Source organism: Vidua macroura, chromosome 5, assembly GCF_024509145.1.
Source record: "Vidua macroura isolate BioBank_ID:100142 chromosome 5, ASM2450914v1, whole genome shotgun sequence".
NCBI classification, from domain to species: domain Eukaryota; kingdom Metazoa; phylum Chordata; class Aves; order Passeriformes; family Viduidae; genus Vidua; species Vidua macroura.
In genome coordinates, this window is record NC_071575.1 from 63,483,317 (window position 1) to 63,504,746 (window position 21,430).

Here is a 21,430-nt window from a genome sequence, read left to right on the forward strand (position 1 = left end):
TCAAAAATACACACATTTCTTTCATATAAATGAAAGAGATCTGGGGAAAGACCTGAGAGGGCAGGAGAGAAGAGTTCCCTAAGATGATAAATTGCAGCATATGCCCTGGCTTCATAATATTTCCTAAGTAAATTAATAAATTGAAACTGCATAAATCTAGCAACAAGTCTTCTTAAATAATACTAATAATGTACAAAAAATCAATCAAATATAAGCTGTTGCAAAGACCTTAACTATACACAAAAAGTTACTATTTCAACTGTAATGAACAGTATAGGGCACCTCCTCTCTACTCAGTCATGCTAAAGAAAAAGTCATTAGATTGGTGTTTATATATCATTATGTGGGTTTGTTTTTTTTTAATCAGATGCCTGAAATGAAATAAGTGATGCATCAATTTATTTAACCAAGGCCACAGTAATTTTGCAGAGCATTCCTTCTTCTACATCTGCAGATACACAGTTAATTGTTGAACCTTACATTATGTGTCTGGATAGTGACCTCTACCTGTGGATCAGATTTTACAACTTTGCCATGTCAAAATATACAACGTAAAGGCATCAGAAGAACTTAACTTTCACATTGTCATGAATATTTGCACAGCCAAGCCACTTCTGGAAAGACTTGCACTATAATGACTAAGAGAGAAATTATTTCAAAATCTGCTATTACTTTGTGGCAGCTCTCAATAAGAATTCTAGTAACGAGAGGGATCAGTAAAATATTCTTATTATAACTAATAAAGCAGTTTCATTGTTCCAAAAGGTCCACAGAACCCTCCCCAAATTCTTCTTGCTGTACCACCTGCATATACTACAAATGTCTCATTTTGAAACATGAAAAAATGAGACTCCAAAATATTTCCAAAATTTAATTCTGAAATTCTGAGGGCTTGTGCCCTTGGAACCAATTCCCATTCTAGCTATTGAGTCTCACAGAAAGCTGAAAACTTACCAATAAATGCTTGAGAAATCCTTCATTCATCTGTCGATTCCACAAACAGGCATGATGGGAACAGTCTCCCTATTCCTGTTAATGAAAGTTGGGCTGGATGTGCACAGGAACAGGCAAGAGCTTGAGGAGCAGTGCCTGTCTCACCAGACACTGCAGATTATACAGCACTTGCCAAACTAAAAAGTGCCCAGGCTGTCCAAGCCTACAACTTACATAGTCATCTCCATTCAGTACTGGTCTAGTTTCTGGGGCTAATTACTCATCACCCAATACCAAGTTAACTAAATTTAATAACTTTGAGCATAAGCATTAGATGTGCAGAGCATTGGTGAAAGAGCCCTAAGACCACACTCACCAGTTCTCTTACAAGGCAAAATCAAGATCAAGATCAAGATCAAGATCAAAATCTATAAAATCAAATTCCCATCCATATCCCAGTAAATCCTCTAAAATATAAATTAAGATCTAAAAATCCAAGGGGTTGTGCCAATGAGGAAGATAATATGAAGTTAGTCAGATTAATTTATAATCAATGAGCAATCCTTACTTTGCAGTACTTACTAATATTTCATAATGGAAGTTCCCAGGATTTTTTTGCTTCAGTTCAATTTTTTTAGTTCTGAACTGAGATTAAAAGTACTGTTATTGAAAGATCACACAAAATTCCGCCTTATAAAGGACTACTATTTATAATTTATGGATTAAGTGTCACTTACTCCAGTAGGAAAGTTCATTATGAACAGAAGAATTTGGTAGTTGTTAGCAGCATTTTGCTTTTGAACTTTGTGCGTTTTTATTTTCTTTTTTTAAATTCTGGATAACTAAGATTAAACATGTAACTCAGACAACCACATGAGGGGATTTCCCATTAGTAGTATTTCTACCTTCACATGTTCACTCTGAAGTCCCCAGTCAAAGGTCAATAATGCAAAGATATCCTTTTTTTCCATAAAATCCTCCTTTTTTTTGATACTTCAAAATACATAACTTTCTTAATATGGGCCGGCTCATGCATTCATAGAATCTTAAAAAGATGAAACATTATCCGGAGCCTTATGTGTAAATCCACAAATAGTCTTCTTAGTTGTGGTTCTCACAGCAACTCCAGCATGAGGGAATCAGCAGGGGCCTTGAGTCATTCAACAGCTGAACTAACCAGCTAGATAGTATTTTACACTTAAATCCCAATGACCCTGAAGAAAATCCTGTGCAAATTTTAGGTCAGTGGTGAGAATCGTATTGACTTATAAGAAGGTAGAGATTTTGCTGGAGAACGCATGTTCTTTCATGACAATACAACAGTATTTGTGGAAAAAGACATAGTTGGAAAAGAAGCAGAGTCCTAAGTTATAGCATGAGGAAAATACCTCTTCTTGCTTATATTCATGCAATGTCTCTTCTACAATGTCAGTCAACAGAAGGAAAATGTACCCTGATTTGTAACAAAACAATTTAAAAAGTTGATTGTAAACATGATCCATGCAATTCTGCAAATGTTAGTAAGAAAGCTGAGTGGTGTTTTGAAGCTGCTCATGCTCAGTTGCACTGCTTTCAGGCATCCCTTCCCTTAGCAAAGGCATTTCCAGTTCTGGACACTAGTTTAGTGGCAGCTCCTTCCTTTTCACATTTTCTTCAATGTACCATGACACAGTACAAGAATGGAAGAAAAACCCAACTGACTTTCAGTGTTTTGCTTTTTATTCAGTAAAAACGTATGAGAAAGTGAAGAAATCAACTATAGTCAAGCTCAAGAATCAGAGAACCGAAGAACTCTTTGTCACCTAAAACTTTCACACGTGCAATTCATTTGTCCGTGAGTACAGAGAGATCTTTACAGGCTGTTCCAGTGTCTACAACAAAGCTTTAAATGCAAACCATTTTTATTTTAAATCTATTAAAAAAATCTCTTCACGTTTAGAGTTCCTAAATTTCACTTTCAAATTATCATAGAAATGATGAAAAAGATTTGAGAAAGATCCTTTTTGAGGCAATATGGATTAAGCTGTTGCATAAACAGTGAACACTGGACCTATTCTTTGTCTCTTTTTAAAGCAAGATGGAAAGTAAGACTTTATCAACTTCTAAATATCAGTCTCTTTTCTGCCTCCTTTCTATAAACATCTTTATCTTGCACAAATATTAACCTTAAATTAGTCTAACTAACTCTTTAATCAGAACTCTTTAATCAGAATAACTCTTTAATCAGAACTGTGCATTCAAATGGACAGTTGAAATCTCTGTTTCTAAAGAATGAGTAATTTAATGTTGGTGGGTTTTTGCCTTCCCAAAAGCTGTGGGCACATTACAACAGTTCATTTTAAGTCTAGAGTCTCAATTTTGGTGTTTCATTACTTGTTCTTTCCCATCCAACCGAGGCCTTTATTGAATTTTCTCAAGGCTTTTTCAGGCTCTGGTCACCCCTGACTATTGTCAGTGACTACTGGTGGCAAAGGCTAAATCCATAGTACAGGCATCTGGGTTGGCTAGACATAGGTAGGCATCAATGAAACACTGTCCTTAACACAGTAATTCCAAAAAAGCTCTGCAGTTCTCAAATGACTGATATCTGTAGCTTCCTTTATGGATCTCAGTACCTCTCTAAAGCTCATCCATAGAGGAACAGTTTGGGCTTTAAAAAAAGCAGTATTAGTTCTCCACTCCTGTCTTCCCTGTAGTCAATGTTCTCATTTATGCCAAAATAACAGTCATCTTCCTTTTTCATGTTTGCTGGCACTGCTTCCATTTCTTCATTTCATCCTACACTTCTTCATTGCTGTTAGTTGTCCTTTTATCCTCTCTTCTAACTAAAAATTGTCTCAAGCCAAAACCACAGACACATATGTGAGCAACTTCAAACCAGTCCTGGGGTCCCCAAAGTCTTAATCCAAATCCAGTTTTTGCAGCTTGAGCCATCTCTAATTCCTAATTGCTCCTGTCATCTCTTTCTCACAGCCCTGGCTTTAAGCCACAATGTTTTATGCTGCATTCTGTGCTTGGAAGTAAAATTACAATGCCCTCTCTCTCTTCAGTCTTAAAACCATATTTATTTTCTAAACGCTTCCTTCCACCAACTTTTTTTGCAGAAATTTTTGTATATGAGCTGTTGTCAGCATTTTGGCTATAAAGCGCACTAGCACTCACGACATGTAGCAAAAAGCCACAAGCAGCATGCTGCCTTGTGGTCACTCCCCAAAGAGAGGACACCTACATTTTTGTATATGGTCCAAGGACTTGGATTTGCAAAGCATTTTTCCTAATTAGTATTTCTTGTAAATTAAATAAACAGTCCTCAGCATAGGAATTAAAACCTGTGTGAGAATCCAAACCACAAAGCTATAAAGACCTATAACTCATGATCTCTTTTTAGTGTTCTGAGATTGCAAACAGCCCCAGCATCAGAAACACAGAGCAGCCACCGAAACCCAGAATAGCCAAGTGTTTTGGGCTCCCTGCTAGGAGGTGGGAAAACAGATTTTTTTATGAGCCTCAAGAAAGACAGAAATCTGAAATAATTTCTGTTAGTATTCTGGTCATCAAGATGGTGATTTAACAGTAGCATCAGCAATAAATTCCCTCAGTGAGTTATAAAGGAAAGCGTTGAGCACAACTGCATCTTACATAGAGGGCGATGTCATATGCCTGTGAGAAAAACTCTTTGAAAATATCTGCTGGATTAAGCTTTCATGACCCCTACTTTTAAATTTTTTTCTCATAGAGGTTGCCTTATTATTTTCAAAAGAGATACAGTATTCTGCAGGGAAAATACAGTTTTACATGTGAAATTTCCACTGATTTTAATATAGTTTCTAACTGAAGGAAAGACTTTCTAGTTCCTACAGTGAACTTTTGCCTAGAAATGAGACAAAAGGCTTTCATCACAATATGAAAATCATTACACTGTGTCTTGAAGTTGTTTTTAATTTCATTTTGATCTTTACCTTTTCTTCAGGGCTCTGCTATGACTTGATAGACAAAGGTGATAATCCAGTAGTTTTCAGGAGATCTCCCACCCAACCATTTTATAAGGCTGAGGCCAGACTGTAGATACTGGAAGTTGCATGAGGCGTAAGCTTACGTGACCAACAAAGCCAGATGTGAATCCTCAGAACACTGACACATCAGCTCAGGAAATGCCAAAGGATAAAGGTTTATAAAAGTTGCATTTGTGAAACAGTCAGCTGTAACTTAGGAATACTTTTTTTCATAATAGTAACAGGGGAAAAGAACAGTTCTAGTATGCTACACATGATTCATATGTTATCTAATAATTGGAGAAGTGTAGGAAGCACAGTTTAGTTTAAAAAAAACAAACCACAAACCAAAACAAAACCCAAACCAACACAGGCCAAAAATCCAAAGCAACAGCTCCTCACTTAATAGAGTAACTGAAAAATTGAAAGATGATTCAGTTGCACAACTAAGCAATCTGTGTTCACAAAGGAGGTAATCTGAGATTTCCCCTTTATCAAAGATTATCAGTAAGTAGATATAAAAACATTAATTAGTCCTGTAGTTCACAGGTAAGACTTTCAACATGGGTGTGATTTAATGGGTGCCTGACCCAAAACAAGCAGCAATCCTGACAAGTTTCTTCTGTCTCGGGAGAGCCTGATTAGACATTGCCCAAAGTATCAAAATAACTTTGTCTTTTTTACAGTGGAATAATTGTGATAATTTAACTACCTTATACTTGAATTACAATGACATAAGATAAAGTTAAATTACTCTACATCAGGCGGTACAGAATATTCTTACTCAACCCTTGGATTTCAAAAATGGACAAATTGATTAGACCAGACTGAATCTCCAAGTCATTAGAACTGGCCTAAGCTATGAAGAGTCAAGGAGATAAAATTCTGAATTATTGGTGATTCAGGCAGAAAACATGGCATAATTTGTTTGAAAAGAATTCTAAGTGAAGGTGTAGAATCCCTCTTTAGGTAGCAATGGCTCACAAATAAAGTTTCACATCAGAGCTATTACCTCTTCCTTGCCACCCATCCCAATATTTAAAGCAAGTCTCAGTAAAACTGACTCTACCATCCACCTTAGCCCCGGTATTACCATAAAAGTATAGAAAAATTGCTTTGCTTAAGTTTTCAAGGAATGACCAAGAGTTCTACCTTCCTTGTTGTCCCTTTACTTCTCATTTAAGACGCCTAATTATCAGTAAAATAGAGCTTTCAGAGCTGTCACCAAAATTAAGATGATCTGAGCTTTGTAGACATAACATATTGTAGTAAGCATTAAAATGCTGAACAAGAGCATCTCAAAGTGAGCATGCAACCACTGTACACCTTAATGTCACTTTGATTCAATTCCTTGTCTCTAAAGTGTGGTTAACAAATGCCACCGTCTTGTAACTGATGAATGAAAAGAAGTTCATTGCCTGTGGATTGTTTTGATATGGAGTGCTCAATATCACAGAGACCCATATGGAAATTAATAATTCTGTCTTCAGCACAAGAGTGAATTATGTGGACCTAGAACTGCAAAGCAGTAAAGAGTTGTTAGCAGAAGATACTGAGGAGGGATTGTGTGTGTGCACCAAATGATATTTGATACTCTCAAATGATAATGCAAATGTCCAGCATGACCAAACTAATTAATACTGTACATGAGATCCTCAGATTTTGTTGCCTCACTTTTTTAGTTCTTGATTTTCATATGTTTTAATGCAATTTACAGTACATAAGACATACACATATTCCCGTGGTAAGTAATGCACAACTCTTCTTTCCTGTCCAGATTAAATATAAGGTGTTTATAGGAGACCCTCTTTGAAAGCTCTGTTTTAAAAGCCAGTGAAGGGCAATGAATGAACTAGCGGTGGTCCTACGCTGCTCAAAATATCTGTGTCCAGATTTTGGAAAGGAAAAGGAAGTAATAAATTTTGCTTGAACTCACCACACGTTTTAATTGCACAGAACTCCCAGGGGGTGTTAGGGTCAAGAGTGTAGCACCATGGTCTCAGCTTGCCATCAGGATTTCGGCAGTAATTATCATCAAAGCCCTTGTCAGGATATCTGCAAACCACAATGAGAAATGCGTCAGGAAAGTCTTCCTGGCAACACTGCACTGCCTTCTACAAGGTACTTAAAGGACAGATTTCAGCAGAGGCAAACAAGAACTGGTTCCTATTAACCTTGGGTCTGATCCTGTAGGATGGATGCAAATATGCTTTTAACGCTGTTAAAAAGTTAATAACATATAAACACTTTCCAAATCTGCAGCGGAATCAGACCTCCACTGAGGGGACTCCCTGCTGTGCTAATGCACAGGGTACCGGATAGGCTAACTCCACTAATTGCTAAACTCTTGCTCTTGTGTCTGTCAACCGATGACCAGACACTTAAGCCACTCTTTTTTTTTTTTTTTAAACAGACCAATTAAATGTGGATTATCTAAATACTGCCTGCCATGCTGGACTCATTAAGAAAACAGGTTCTTCAGTGCAACAGCCCTGGGTTCAAACTGGAAGCTTTTTTTGGGTAGCCTTGCTACTAATGATAGCTCCATTTATGTAACAGAGCTCATTTTTGGTCATGCCCTCATTTAAAGCACTAGGAGAAAGAAAGAGACAAGTAAGTAAATAACTTTCATCTCACTTTATCTCATTAAGACTTGATAATATTGTGCTATATTTATGTTTCCACATTCCTACAGCCATCACTGACAATCAGACAGATATCCAAGATATTTAGGTTATTTTAATATAAATACATGATACTAACATCTGTAAACTTGAAGGAGATAAATGCATCAGGTTGGTTTTTTTTTTTTTTCTCTAGTGAATACAAATTGTCTTGGCCTTCCAGTTTTATTGAAATGTGTTTGCAAAAGAAACAAAAAGTAGATTTGCCTTTGAGGGAAACCTGAAAAGTGTGTAAGAGAACAATAAAGTTAACTACTTGGGAACCTGAATCCATTTACAACTGCAAGCAGATGTGCTTCATACAAGCAGATGAAAATATAGTTTACAAGTGTATGTTTTTGCTAGGATGCTTTGTCAAATGATCATGCTAATTTTGACTCATTTGCAACTTGATCTCCCATTTCTTAGGAAAAGTCAGGTTCCTTCAACTGTACAAGGGACAAGGATAAGACTTAAGTAGAATTAAAAAAAAAAATAAAGAAAAACAAAATTACATCAAAACCACCAAGGAGAAACCTCACCAAACTGGGAATTCAATGGAATTCTCAATGGAAGTCAAGAACATGGTAATTTCAGATCTAGCAGCAGTACCCTGTTTTCTGTTAGGTGTAAAACAAACTGTAAAGAACAAGTTGTGTCCAAGGATTTCCCAAAAAAATAGTTAATGGGCTAATAATACAGCAGAAAATTATATGGGTTTGGCCTCTCAGTAGATGCAGTGATAAGCCTTGATGCTGGTGGAACATGTTCCATGTCAAGTAGCATGGAAGGTGCATATTACCACCCAAGAACCAAGGTGAGTCCAGAAATGGCAAAGTATGTGCAGTCACAGCTCACAAAAAGCATTCAAAACAGGTCTTGATGCAAAGAATTTGTGTTCTAGAATACAAATGTCTGTCTTTGCACTGAATGCTCCATCCTTCCTAATATTATATGGCATATTCCCACAGTATATCAAATATGGGTTATTTTAAACTTATTGGGTAATTATATGGGTTATTAAAACTTAGGTAGAGATGTTCTTCCAGGATCAAGCTTTGTGTCGTCATGGGATGGTGTAGTGCCTGTGAGCCGTGTCTTTTCACCAACTAGATCTACTTGTCCTTTACTACATCAAAACTAGACTTCCCAGTCAATGGTTCTTCCCCCAGTATTAAGGGAGGTTTCTGTCTTCCTTCATACCCAGCAAGCAGCAATTGCTATAAAAAAAGGCCAACTAATACCTTTAAGAAGCAAATATTAACAATAAATAACAGGTCTTGAAACTGTTCCACACAATTCAACAGTGAGGCTATGCAGGATTCTCTGAGAGCTGTCTCTTTGTTGTACACACTCCTCCTCCCCCGTACATTTGGGCACAGACCCCTTTCTTAGACCTAAGAAAGAGCCTGAAGTGTCAGAAATTATCTAGAACTCTACATAGTTCTGTTTTTTCCCCCTTGAAACATCAGTAGCTGTACTTCAGTGCCAGAACTAAAATGAAGCATGAAGATACGTATCTGGTGTCAAAATCAAGACTTTTTTCAAGTTTCTAGAGAAAATGGAGGAGAGTATTAGCCAAAGAGATAAAATTTATTCTTTTTAATGACACAGATGCTGATCTCCAGCTCTCCTGGAAATAAAATGAAACTTAGTATCTAAATCTCTTCACCAACCTTTCATTTCCCCTTTGTTTTTTTTTTTTTTTTGTTTTTTTTTTTTTTTTTTTTGTTTGTTTTGTTTTGTTTTGTTTTGTTTTGTTTTGTTTTGTTTTTTTCAAGACATGTAGGACTGGAAATTTGATTTTTTGATAAAGTAAATTTTCATACAAGAGTTATAAATTAGTATACATTATTAGTACCAGGGTACTAATAAAGCAATATCTGCAGTTATTCTCCTCCTATGGTACACTTCAGTTCTACTTTCCTCCATGTAATAAATATTTTCATAGGATGTTTGAGTTTGAGCAGAAAAGGACAAAAAACTTTTCCCCCTTATGCTGCTCTATGCCCAAGACATTATCCTCAGTGGTCTTCCTTCCATCCTGAGCCATAACTGTGCCCGTGAGGAGAACATGGGAGAACATAAAAGAACTGGAGGTTCAGAATACAATTCTGCATCCACTAATAGCTGAAAGTGGGCCATGCAGGAGCTGTTTGGGGGAATTCCTTCTGCCTGCTTCAATCACATCTAAGCAGACAGTAAGCATCTTCAGTAACTGACCTCTGAGTGGAGTAAATGTAGAACAATTCATTGAGGTGACAGAAAAGTGACTTGTATTTACCCTGAGCCAAAAGCACTGTCCAACAGCACGTAGACTGGTGCACTTGGAAAGATTATTGTCTTTATTCCTTTTCTTCATCAGTGTAACTGGTGAAGCCATAAATGAAAATAGGTTTAAATCTGTCCAGGTAATCCTTCCTGGTTTACAGGTTATTTACATTACACCTGGATGATATACTATAAGTGTCTCTAGAGACTGCTGTATTTTAATGGGTATTTTGTTCCAGACCTTTTCTCTTATTTTCAACTTATCTGACTATATTAAAAAAAAAAACAAAAACAAAAACAAAACAAAAAACCTTCAGCTGCTACTTTTAGTGACTGTTCACAGAGCTAATTAACATCAGTATATCAGAAATATGCTGGACTACATTACTCTTCTGAAAGCCCACTCAAGTGAGATCAATCTGGATGGGTTGCTTTTTGGTTAAAAAAAAAAGCACTTTATTACTGTCTGAAAACTCTTAAGAAGATGTTCTCAGAAGGAATTATTTCAAAGAAGAAGACGATTGTTCGTAAGACTGTGGTTAGTCTGAAAAGTCCTTTTGCAAAACAATCAGAAATTAATGAAAAAAAAAGAAATTACCTCCTGACAGTAAAATTATTATTGTTTGTACCCATGAGTTCTATAAATGTTTCATTCCAAAGGAACAAAACTGTTTCTGTGACTTATTCTAGAATACACAGTAAGTGCATGGCAAAACTCAGAAACAGATTATCTTCAGTCCCACTCTGCTAATACAAAATATTTATTGTGGCAGAACAATGGGATAGACTGCTATTATTCATGAAACAGATCATCCAAGCCAAGGGAAAAAACCAGATTATACCACATAAGCTCCAAAACTGCAGATTCTCCATATTTTGCTGAATAATCAGGCTTTCTAAAATCTACCAGTACCCATATCTCTTAGAATAAAAATAATGCTTTATTTGGTGAAATGCTTTAAAATATAAAAAGATACTTTCAGTGGAAGGTCTTAATCATTCTGGTTTTGTTGATTCTTGCAGTCTTTTTCTGGAAGTTAGACTTTATTCAAAACAATATATAAATGGATTTAATCCAAAATAAAACTAAAATGAAACTGTAGTCCAGTTTGAGATGAACAGAGACCCCCTCCTGTGTGGCCTAACCCCTTCCTACCCCGTCCCTCCCACAATACTTTCAGAAGTGTGTATTATAGATGACCCTTTGTAGCTGGATGAATTTGGCCCTGTAGGACAAACCCTAACAGGGATGAAATTTGTCTTGCTATTTCTGACTCAGCTTTTGGCACTGTGAATCAGTGCCTAAATTAAAAAAGGAAAAAAAAAAAAAAAGAAAACAAGTCTATTAAAGAAATCCATGTTCATAAAATGCTGAGCAGAATGATTAAATCCTTTCCCAGGGTGAATAAACAGATGTAGTGGTCAAACAGTTCAGTCAAACAAATTGGATACTTAAATGTGATTATTACGGAAGGTCACCTACAGCTTTAAAGCTGTTCAATATTGCAAAAAGGAGGATATTGTTATTTGACAATATTGGAAGTTTATATTCATCAATTGTGTTAAGAGATCTAACAAAAATTTATGACTTTAAATCATTATTTACTATGTGATTACTTTAAGGTATTTAAGCTGACTGCAGCTGCATATTAATATATACAGAAATATTCAGAGGTTATTTATTTACTGTCAATGAACTAGTGTAGATAGGAAGGAATTTTTGATCAATTAAAACAGTAGCAGAATTAGTACACCAGTCAGGCATGGGATGTAACCAGCACTACACAAAACAGCCTCTTCTCTCCATCCTGCATCTCCATTGTGTCAGTAGCCAGCCTACGCCAGGGGCCAGGAGCCCAAGCATCTAAAACTGGTGAACTCCATAAATTTCAGTTGAGCTAATGCTAGTTTTGCTTAGCTGGTTCCAGAATGTGTGTAATTTTCAAATTATGAACACATGGTCTTGCTTGGGGGTAGGAGAGGTTACCTCTCTGGACGAAATTTGTGCTTGTGTGGTCTCTGAAGATCCCAGCGCTGACACTCCTTGCCTGTCTCGGTATGATCCATTGGCCCTCTATAACTCTCTCCATTGCAGGTCATGCATTCAACTGGGAAAAAAAAAAAAAAATAGACACTAGTCATTTATTACACCAATGACTTATACCACAAAAAAACCCCCAAAAACACAAAACCAAAATAAAACCAAACCAAACCCCAAAAAATCCAAAACTAAAACCAAAACCAAAACCAAAACCAAAGAAATCAACATAAAAAACCCCAAACGTGTCCCTGCTCTAATATAATGATACCAACCTATAGAGGTGTTAAACAATGATATCTTTCTGTTGGGTTGGTATGTGTAATGCTCTTTGGAATATAATTGTATCTGTTAGCGCTAATCCAGATGCTTAAATTTTATATCATTTTATAAGACACTTACAGTTTCGAAGCAGGTAGAGGGGAGCTACCAGAGGCATTCATGTTCCTATCAGTCTTTTACTAATCTTACTTATGGTTAGTAAGAGAGAGAGACCCATCAATCTAAGTTGCACTTCACATAAATCACTCTAAGTCACAGTTTAATTACAAGACAAGTTTAAGTGCAGAATATTGGCAAAATCCCAATTTCAGTGCAGTACAGTATGTTTCTTTATATACCCAGCACTTCCAGCTATGTATGATACTGTATCTTTTTGATGATAATGGTTTTTAGCAGCTTAAACTAAGATACATTTTCAGTCCTGGTTTGGGAAAGTGGGTAGGGGGCATGGAGGAAGAGTGGTCAAAAGTTATCAAAGGAATTTGAAATCATTGTTGAACAGAATTTAGAATGAAAGGTCTGAAAATATAAAACAAATTCACCAGAATTAACTGTAGACAAACTTCTCAAGTAATCCCTAATTACAGTAACTGTAAGGAAGGATCATTTAGAAAATACTATTTTAAGGAATTACAGACATTACAAAACATCAGCTACCAAAGTCTTTATCCTAAAGTGAGCTCCAGGTCAAATATCCCATTTGCAGTTCACATAAGTTTATCTTTAAATGATAAATTTTAACAAATTCTCAAGCTCTGTGTAAATTATTCTATTCCTCCTTCTCTTCCTCTCTCCCTTCCAGTTTCCCTCCCTCTTCTCTTCCTTTCCTAAGGACAGCATAGCTATTGCATGTGACACATTAGCAGGAAAATTAAAAGCATCCTATCTTGAAGATTTAAATAAGTTGATTGACTGGAACTGAATTGACTGATTAGCAAGATATAAGAGCTTAATTTGGAGGTTAACAGAACTTAAAAGTCAACAAATGCAATGGTGCATATAAAGTGTCTTTCAAATTCTGTGACTTGAAAGTCAAATGGGGTTGGATTTGCAGAGTTATGCTTATTTACAGTATTTATTCAAAAAGCAAAATGCCTGCTTATCTTAAGCTTTCATCTTGTAATCCAGTATCTATATTTTCATCAAAAAGAAGACGAAAAGCTGATTTTACCATGGAATGGCACTAGATGATTTTATCACATAGTAATACTGAAATTGTAATGGATTCACTATGGACTAGACAAGCAAAAAAAAAAAGGATCACATTTGTGTGATCAGCACAACTTCATTGTTCAAGCTCCTCCATAACCTGAAAAAAGCTGCTGAGCCTGAAACCTTCCAGCATACTGGAATGTCACAAGATCTCCTCTTCCTCTAACAACTTCTTTTCTTGCTATATGAGTTACTCTCACTGAGAAATCACCTATTCTTTCTCTAAAGGCCATGAGCAGGTGATTACTGGGAGCTCTGTGCAGTTGCTGTCAGCAGAGCAGAGGCAGCTTTCTGCAGGAGCTGTGCTGGGTTACCTTCTGAGCAGAGGGGGATGTCACAGACTTCGTGGCGCGTCTCTGGACTGGTGGTGAAACACCACGGGCCTCCCTCTTCCCCTCGGGGGTTTCGGCAATAGTTTTCCCTCAGGTCTTTTCCCCGATAGCTCGAAGGCAAAAAGCTAGTTTTAAAATGACAATCATTACAGTATAAGAGCATGCAAAGGTTGGGGTTAATCATACTATTTTTACAAACAGTTAGAAACAATCACATTTCTGCTTCCTTCTCCCTCCACCCTGTCTAAGCAAATGCACACACCCAAATATCTGTCCGTACACAAATACACATCTTCAGTTGGGATTACTCAACCTAAATGGCCTAAATCTGGGACAATTTGTCTAGCTCATAGCGTGCTTGAGAGAGTCTTACTCCCATCCCTCAGCTGTCCAGAGACAACTATCTAGGGCAGAGCCAGAGGCAGTTACACACTCCCTGCCAGCCTGCACTGTATTCTCCTTCAGGAGCTCTGGATGCACAGGGGCTGATTGGGTCTGTAGCCAGGTGAGGCCTGTCTTTCCTGTGCATGTGGGCACATACAACAGGTCCAGCTGGGCTCAGAGCTCACCTACTATGTGAAACCCACAGGCAGAGAAACCTCTTTGCATCCCTGGTTAGGCAGCAGCAAGAACTGATCAACAGCAGCATGCGAGTGTAACCAACTCTGTGCTACACCTTGCAGAGAGGTTTTCACTGCCTGAAACCAGGGACTGCTTTGTATTTCAGCACAAGAGATTTCCCCAGATGCCATTTTAGCTGTTCTTAGCTAAAGAATGTTCATGTTCACTCAGCATGTTCCTTCATGTTCTTCCACAAGACCCACTGTTGTCATCTTAGGGTCTACTGCTTACAAACCCACTGATAATGGCATTGTATATGTTCAGACATTTAACAGCACCCCAGCTGACTTAACATGTCCAGGGTCAAGATGTTTCCTTCTCAGGCATCTGTAAAAGTATGTGTTTAGCCATGTCAGACAGGGTGACACACACACACTTTATATACTAGAGATATATAAATATTTACACATAAAAGCAATGCTAGCTTATTTACCTCACAAAATAAGGAACAGCTAACCCAATTGTAAGGAACCCAGTTCCAGAGCTGGTCTGTTCAATGCCACCTCAACACCTCATGACCACATTCAGGCTGCACATTGCAGACAAATCCAGAGCATTTCTCTAACAGTTACATTGCAGCAAAAACAGTAGCTAAATCTCTGCAGGCTCCAACAGGTACAGAAGCAACATTCTTGAGAGAGGAAAAGATGAGTTGTAGTAAAGATCTACCCAGAAATGGAAGAAAGGGCCACTCCTAAAACTGATGATTTAGTTCATCTCCATTAGGTAAGGAAAGAAAGAAAAAAAAAAAAAGCCAAAAACTGAAGCCAGTAAGAGTAATGGTAAAAACAGATTCAACCACACAAAAGGCGTGGAAACTAGCCAAAAGTCTATGAAGCACTGGTCTGCTCTTTGACCATTTCTCTTTGAGATCTTTTTACTTCAGACTTTTTAATTTGAAACTCTATAAGAGTCTTAAAAACTGTACTAGGATGGAGATGACAATAATAGAAAGCAGGGTTTTGCTGGGAATCTGTGTTCTGATGGAATACAAATAAATAAAAATATGACTTGCTAGACTGAAGCAAAAGTTTAAAGTTTCAAGATGCTTCAATTCTTCCTAGAAGTATAATTAAAAATCATTAAAATACATTTCTCCCTTAAATATGAAAAAGGCATTTATTTTCCAATGGCACATTGTGATAATCAGCTGTTGAGAAAAACTGACCTACAAAGCTAAGCCTTTTGTACTAATAAGTTCCAAACACACCACTACTGTCTGTTTCTTCCCACCTCCCTCATGTCTCTGATGATGAAATCATATTTTCTGATGTTGAAAAACAAAATTAGCATGCAGCCACCTCATTTATCCGGTGACCTTTTAAAAATTAAACTTATTGCACAAGGCAGGAGAAAAGTCACTCTCATAAAATTCATCATAGAAGAGTGGCTGTCCAAATGCATTGGATAAAACTGTGTATGCTGTGTATTAAAATGCAATTTAGTGATAATGTGTGCTATCCAGACACTTTCCTTTCTCTAATTATAAAAGTCACGTGTATATTATGTAGAATAAGTGTTCATTTTTGCTTAGGTTATAATGATTTAGAATTCTTTCACTTCTGAAAGATGAAGATATCTAATTCAAGGTGTTGAGTCTCAAGAAGTCATTGCTCTGGGATCTGGTGGTATTTATGGTATGCTCCCAGTTAAGAACAGGTCTGATCCCAAACTGAAGGGCAGACACTGCTGTCTATACTGTAAGAGCCAAGTCCAGTAAGTCCAAGCCTGAGGCTCAGCTTTGTAACACATCATAAGAGGACAGAACTCAACTATCCTTTGCCTTTTAATGTTGTTCCAAGATATCCTCTTGCACACTGGATTGATTTGGTCAAGACAGGACGGAGCAGTGCACAGCCCAGCTCCTCACCAGTGATCTCCAGTTTGAAACAAATTGCTGACCCTGGGAGTCTGTGGCAAAAGGCAGCAATGTGGATAGCAAGCTTATGGGTGAAAGGACATTTTGGTTTTGTCTCTTAAAGTTTTATTATCTACATGGTTAAAGCCAGTGCAAAAATGTTTAAAGAGAAGTGGTTAAAGAGTAAACCAGTACTTTGTAGTGCTTTTACTGGTTTCTGGGAACATTTGTTTGGGATAAATCTGTTTTTACCATTACTCTTACTGGCTTCAGATTTTGGCTTTCTTCTCTTTTTCCTTAGCCAATAGAGTTCAACTAGATTTCCTCTCAAGGTGCAGGTTTGGCCTCAGTTTCTCACAGTACCAGATCCTACTCTGAAAAGATAAGTCCTGTGCATGCTCCCTCAGTCTTTATCTTGTATAATCTGAAGCGAAGGATTTCAAAAGCCCTTTCCATGGATTTGTTGCCAGGCCTAAGTGCTCCATATAGTTTAACATATTTCATAAATAACAGAGAATTGACAGTAACTATGTAAAATATACTAACAATATTATACACTAAACAAATAGGTGGTCTACTATCCCCTGCTTCCGAAAAATGTGGTTGTCAAAATTGTTCATTCCTTGGGAGTCAATTAGAAAACAGTGATGAACTTTCAGACCCTGGGTTGAAATAATGCAGATGTTTTGTTTCTGCCAGTAGCTAAGAGATCAAAAGGATATAAACAGCTGAAAAGATCCCCCAACACAGGAAAGAAAGAGATACAGACACACAGGCTGGCATTAGGAGAGAACTTTTTGCAGAAAGTCCAAGATAAGAATTTTCTTGGATCTGGAGAATGGCATCTCTTGGAGAAAGGCAAGAACATACCTAAGAGATTTTGTTGTCTAAGGTTAGTTTTCCCATAAATTCTTATGCTTTATGGAAGCTGTCTGAGCACTATTCCCATTGTCTCTGCTCCTGAACTCTTACCTGTGCTCATGGGGGATCATTGAATTCCAGGCCTGACACTGGATACCACTTTTTGTAACAGATATTGTTCCTTTATAGTCTGCTCCTTTTCCAATGATACAATTTCTGACATAATCTATTGAAATAAAAGAGAGGAAATGAGATATTTGGTTAATGTATGAAAAATTAAAGCTCATCTTCTGCTTTCACATAAAATATTACATTTATTACCATTTACCTACTTAATTCTTCAAAATACTGTTTATTTGTTGACATACATGCCTGTCTTTTCTTTTTTTCCAAATATTGATCACTATCTGACCCCAAAAAAATCCTGCAAATGTTTCCAATGTATCTGATCGAAAAAAACTCAATGTCTGAAAACTTATGTATCCTACTCATTAACGAGGTACATGAGAGCAATATTAAGTAATAAATGGTAACTCATACAACTGAGCTGCTCAGTAGTAAACTGAAGTACAAAACTGAAATTAGTATGTATGACAGTAGGCAAATATGTAGATTGGAAAACTGACCAACAGCAAGTATGTAGACAAATTTGCATGACAGCAAACTCAGGATATGTGTAAATAAAACTGTAGGATGCAGCTTTCAAAATGCATAAAAACATCCATACTCAGGATGTTTCTACACCCAAAAAAATCACTGACTGACCTCAGGGTTCTTTTTTTTTCCTCCCTAGCTGGGAAAACAAAATCAGTAAATAAATCAGTTACCCTTCTTTTCATACAGATCAAACGCATGGTCTTGCTTCTTTCTCACACCATTTGTCAAGCTGTTGAAGGATAACCAATGGCACCGTTTTGTAACTCTGTCATAAGCAAAGGCCCTGCAAAGAAAATCTGGATGAGAAAAAAAATCTCTGTGTGGTTTATAATAATGACACATGGCCTGCCAAGGAGCATGCAATGACATCAGATTTATTTTTACTGGGAAAGTCAGAGAAACAGTCCAAATTACTATTTAAACCCACAACTGTGCTGACAAGAGCAAAGAAACAAAGAAATTAAATTGATGTGGTCATTACATTAAATACCAGTTTGGTTGTTCACACTAATCTAAGAGTTCCCTTGTCATTAAAGATCTTTATTTTAAAACTTAGATAAATGTGACTGAGACAGCATTTGTGTCCTCAGTTATGCTGCTCTCTCAGGAAAAAAAAACATGAAGACTAAAACATCATCTTTTCTATCCTTACAATATGCCTCTGAAATAGTTAAGTATCTCACACTGATGGATTGAGAAAAAGTCAGGTACAAGGAATTTGTTTCTTGCCTAGAACAACAGAGCTGTTTAAAAACAAGATTAATTTTAGTTTTATCAATAACATAAACTGTGATCGTGTACCTAGAATTTTTCCTTGTTCACTTTTCTTTTATTTTTCTCATATTTTTAACTGCTAGGAGTGAATACAATTCATGCTGAATTGACTAGATATGGGGCAGGGCAAGAAAGACAAACAAAACCACAGAGTAAAAACACCTTTCAATACTTGAAATGAAAAGCGCAGACCTTTTTCTCCTATAACAGTTCTGAAAGGATAGTCTTTAAGTATAGTAAAATCACATCTGACCACCTTGGAGGGGGCAACAGTTATCCAATAAGGAAATTACAAAAAAAAAAAAAACAAAAAAAAACAAAAAAAAAAACAAAAAAACAAACAAACAAACAAACAAACAAACAACAAAAAAAAACTCCACTTTTTTTTTTCTTATTTTTTTTTATTTAAACCAAATAACAAATAACTGACATTATTTCCTCTACCTTACCACAAAATCTTAATTTTTGTCACACATCCCATACCTTCTGAGATATTGTATTCTGATCTGAGAAGGCATTTTAACACTACTTGGTAATAATCAAGAGTCACACAGATTTCTTACACTTCATCCATACTTTAGCTATGCCATATTCTTCAGCACTGCGTCCTTCACAAAAAGTTCCTTGATCTTATTTAATTCACCATACAAGCTTTCTGTGTGAGATCTTGCTGGCTTCAGTTAAAAATGCTGCAAGATCCTATCCAATCTCCCCAGTCTTCTCTCTTTCAAACATCTTCTTCATTATCGTTTCCATCACCAAACAGATTTTTCATCCAACTGCTCTCTACTCTGTTGACTCCAAGTGTTTCCAACCTGCTAACCTTCATCCCTCTGCCCTTGTGCAGCCTTCTGTTCTCTTCTGGCTGATTCTCAAATTTGAGCATATCCAAGCGCCTCTAACTCCATCACTCACAAAAATATCCTTGACCTTTCCTGCCTTTCCAATTACATTCTGGTTTCCGCTCCTCCCTCCTAAAGTGGGAATGCAGAATGCACTGTTTACAAACTATTCTTTCAGTTTTTGACTTTCAGTTGCCTTTTGGTTTCTTTCCAGTTTGGCTTCAACCAGTTCTGCACATAAAAGTTTGTAACAATCTTTTCTTGGACCCAAATCTGGAGGGTTTTTATACCTCCAAAGTCAACATACTTGAGCAAATTCTTGGACTTTCTTCTACTGATACTGCTGATCACAACAATTTTTTTGGTTTCTTTTTGCACTGAGATAGTCTGTAGATTTTCTTACAGGTACTGAAATTCTGTTGTCTATACCAAAATCCCTTCCTGGGTAAATGCAGACACTCCAAGCAGATAACAAAGGACAAGACTGTGACAACTTTGCAGCTAAGGAAAGGACACACCTGCAAAAGTCACCTGTATAGTAAATAAAAGAGTAACTGAGTTGTTTTGGTTTTTTTTTTTTTTTTTTCATCCATAGGAATTGTTTTGGGAAATCTCCAAGGATGACTGTAGGAAAAAGAGGGAGTAATGGACTGCTGAGGGTGGTGAAACAAAGGAATAGAACAGTTCAGCAGCAGCAGCAGCTTGATAAAACTGATAGGGGAGGCAGAAAAAGAGGCACAGAGATTTATGAAGTCAAAAACAGTGTAAGTGAATCTCAGGAGTTCTTTGATGGACAGCATTTGTGGAATAATGTTATGAAAAAGAAACAAGTCTAGATAAAGATCTTGTAACTCAGCTGGAAATGAACAAGATCTGTGCAAGCATGACAGCAAAGGGAATAGAGGAAATATCAGTTCTGAAAAGTTACATATATTAGCTTCAACAAAAATGTGTTAGAGTTAAAACCATCAAGAATTAATGATTAAACAATAAAATACTCAAAATTTACTTTCATGTGACACAGAACTTATAATGAAGAAATAGAAAGTTTTCTTAATTTACCCCTCCCTCCAGAAAATAAGGAGTACCTGAACCTTTACAAGCTTGCAGTGCCTGAAGTCTGCTACTTTTACCACTTTCTGGCAAAAAAAGAAACCTGACACAGTTCCTGCTTGTGTATCTCAGTGCACAGGCGCAGATGTTGTTGCTCCCAGCACTATTGTTACAATTATGTTACAAAGTAATTCAATTTTTAATTCTTACATAAAACTTACATACAGAAAATAAAACATCAGTGCTGTGACCCAAGTGATGGAGAACTGCTGCATGGATATGGAGTATAAGAATAAAGCCATGAAAATGTCAATAAACATAGGAAATTTCAAGTCTCATATTTCAAGCATTTAAAATGTCATTTTGTGTTACTTCTTATTTTAGAATGCTCCCACAGCAGGCAGGAAGCTAATTGGTTTTCATTTAAGTTGGCAACAAATTTCACCTTGTAGCAACCATGTGCTGGTATGAAGTTAAAGACTGGGATCCTAGGAATAAAAGGGAAACATTAGTAAACACTGGATCCTTTAAAAGGGAACACACGTAAAATGTGTGTTTACAGTAGCATCAAAGAACAGTTCACACTACAAAAGGATCCATATGGGGCCAAAAGGGAAACCACAAGAATGTTCCAAGACCCCTGTAAAGAAAATCCCACGTACTCTGTGCATAGTGGTAACACAGGCAAGATCTCTTCACCTACACCTCTACTGCTAAAGCAGGTTTTTAGCACCTTCCCTGCTAAAAGCCCATCAGGGAAAACAGAAATTCAGAGAGTAAGTCATCAGGATCTGTAATTCTGCTCCAGATTCAGTGCAACGTAATTGCATGACAGATTGCCATTCTGTTATCTGTGAGCAGGGCTTTTCCAAGCTGTACTCTCAAAAGTCTCTCATGTCTCCTTTGTGTTGTTGTATCGATTCATTAAAGGAGAAATTACACCCTAATATATCCATCAGACACTGCCTCAAAAAAAAAAAAAAAAAAAAAAAAAAAAAAAATCTACAAAACATGAAAACATTTTAAAAATTCTAAGATTCT

General features: G+C 36.8%; 1 protein-coding gene across 1 annotated transcript in view; it reads right to left on the reverse strand.

Moving 5' to 3' along the window:
- HGF (hepatocyte growth factor) overlaps positions 1-21,430 on the reverse strand; it is a 48,112-nt gene that overhangs the window by 18,291 nt on the left and 8,391 nt on the right. The window contains exons 4-8 of the mRNA XM_053978327.1: positions 17,891-18,003; positions 17,175-17,289; positions 13,706-13,848; positions 11,847-11,967; positions 6,862-6,980 (exon numbers count right to left, since the gene is read on the reverse strand). Of these exons, the coding sequence (XP_053834302.1) occupies positions 6,862-6,980; positions 11,847-11,967; positions 13,706-13,848; positions 17,175-17,289; positions 17,891-18,003 (611 nt within the window). The remainder of the gene's footprint in view (positions 1-6,861; positions 6,981-11,846; positions 11,968-13,705; positions 13,849-17,174; positions 17,290-17,890; positions 18,004-21,430) is intronic.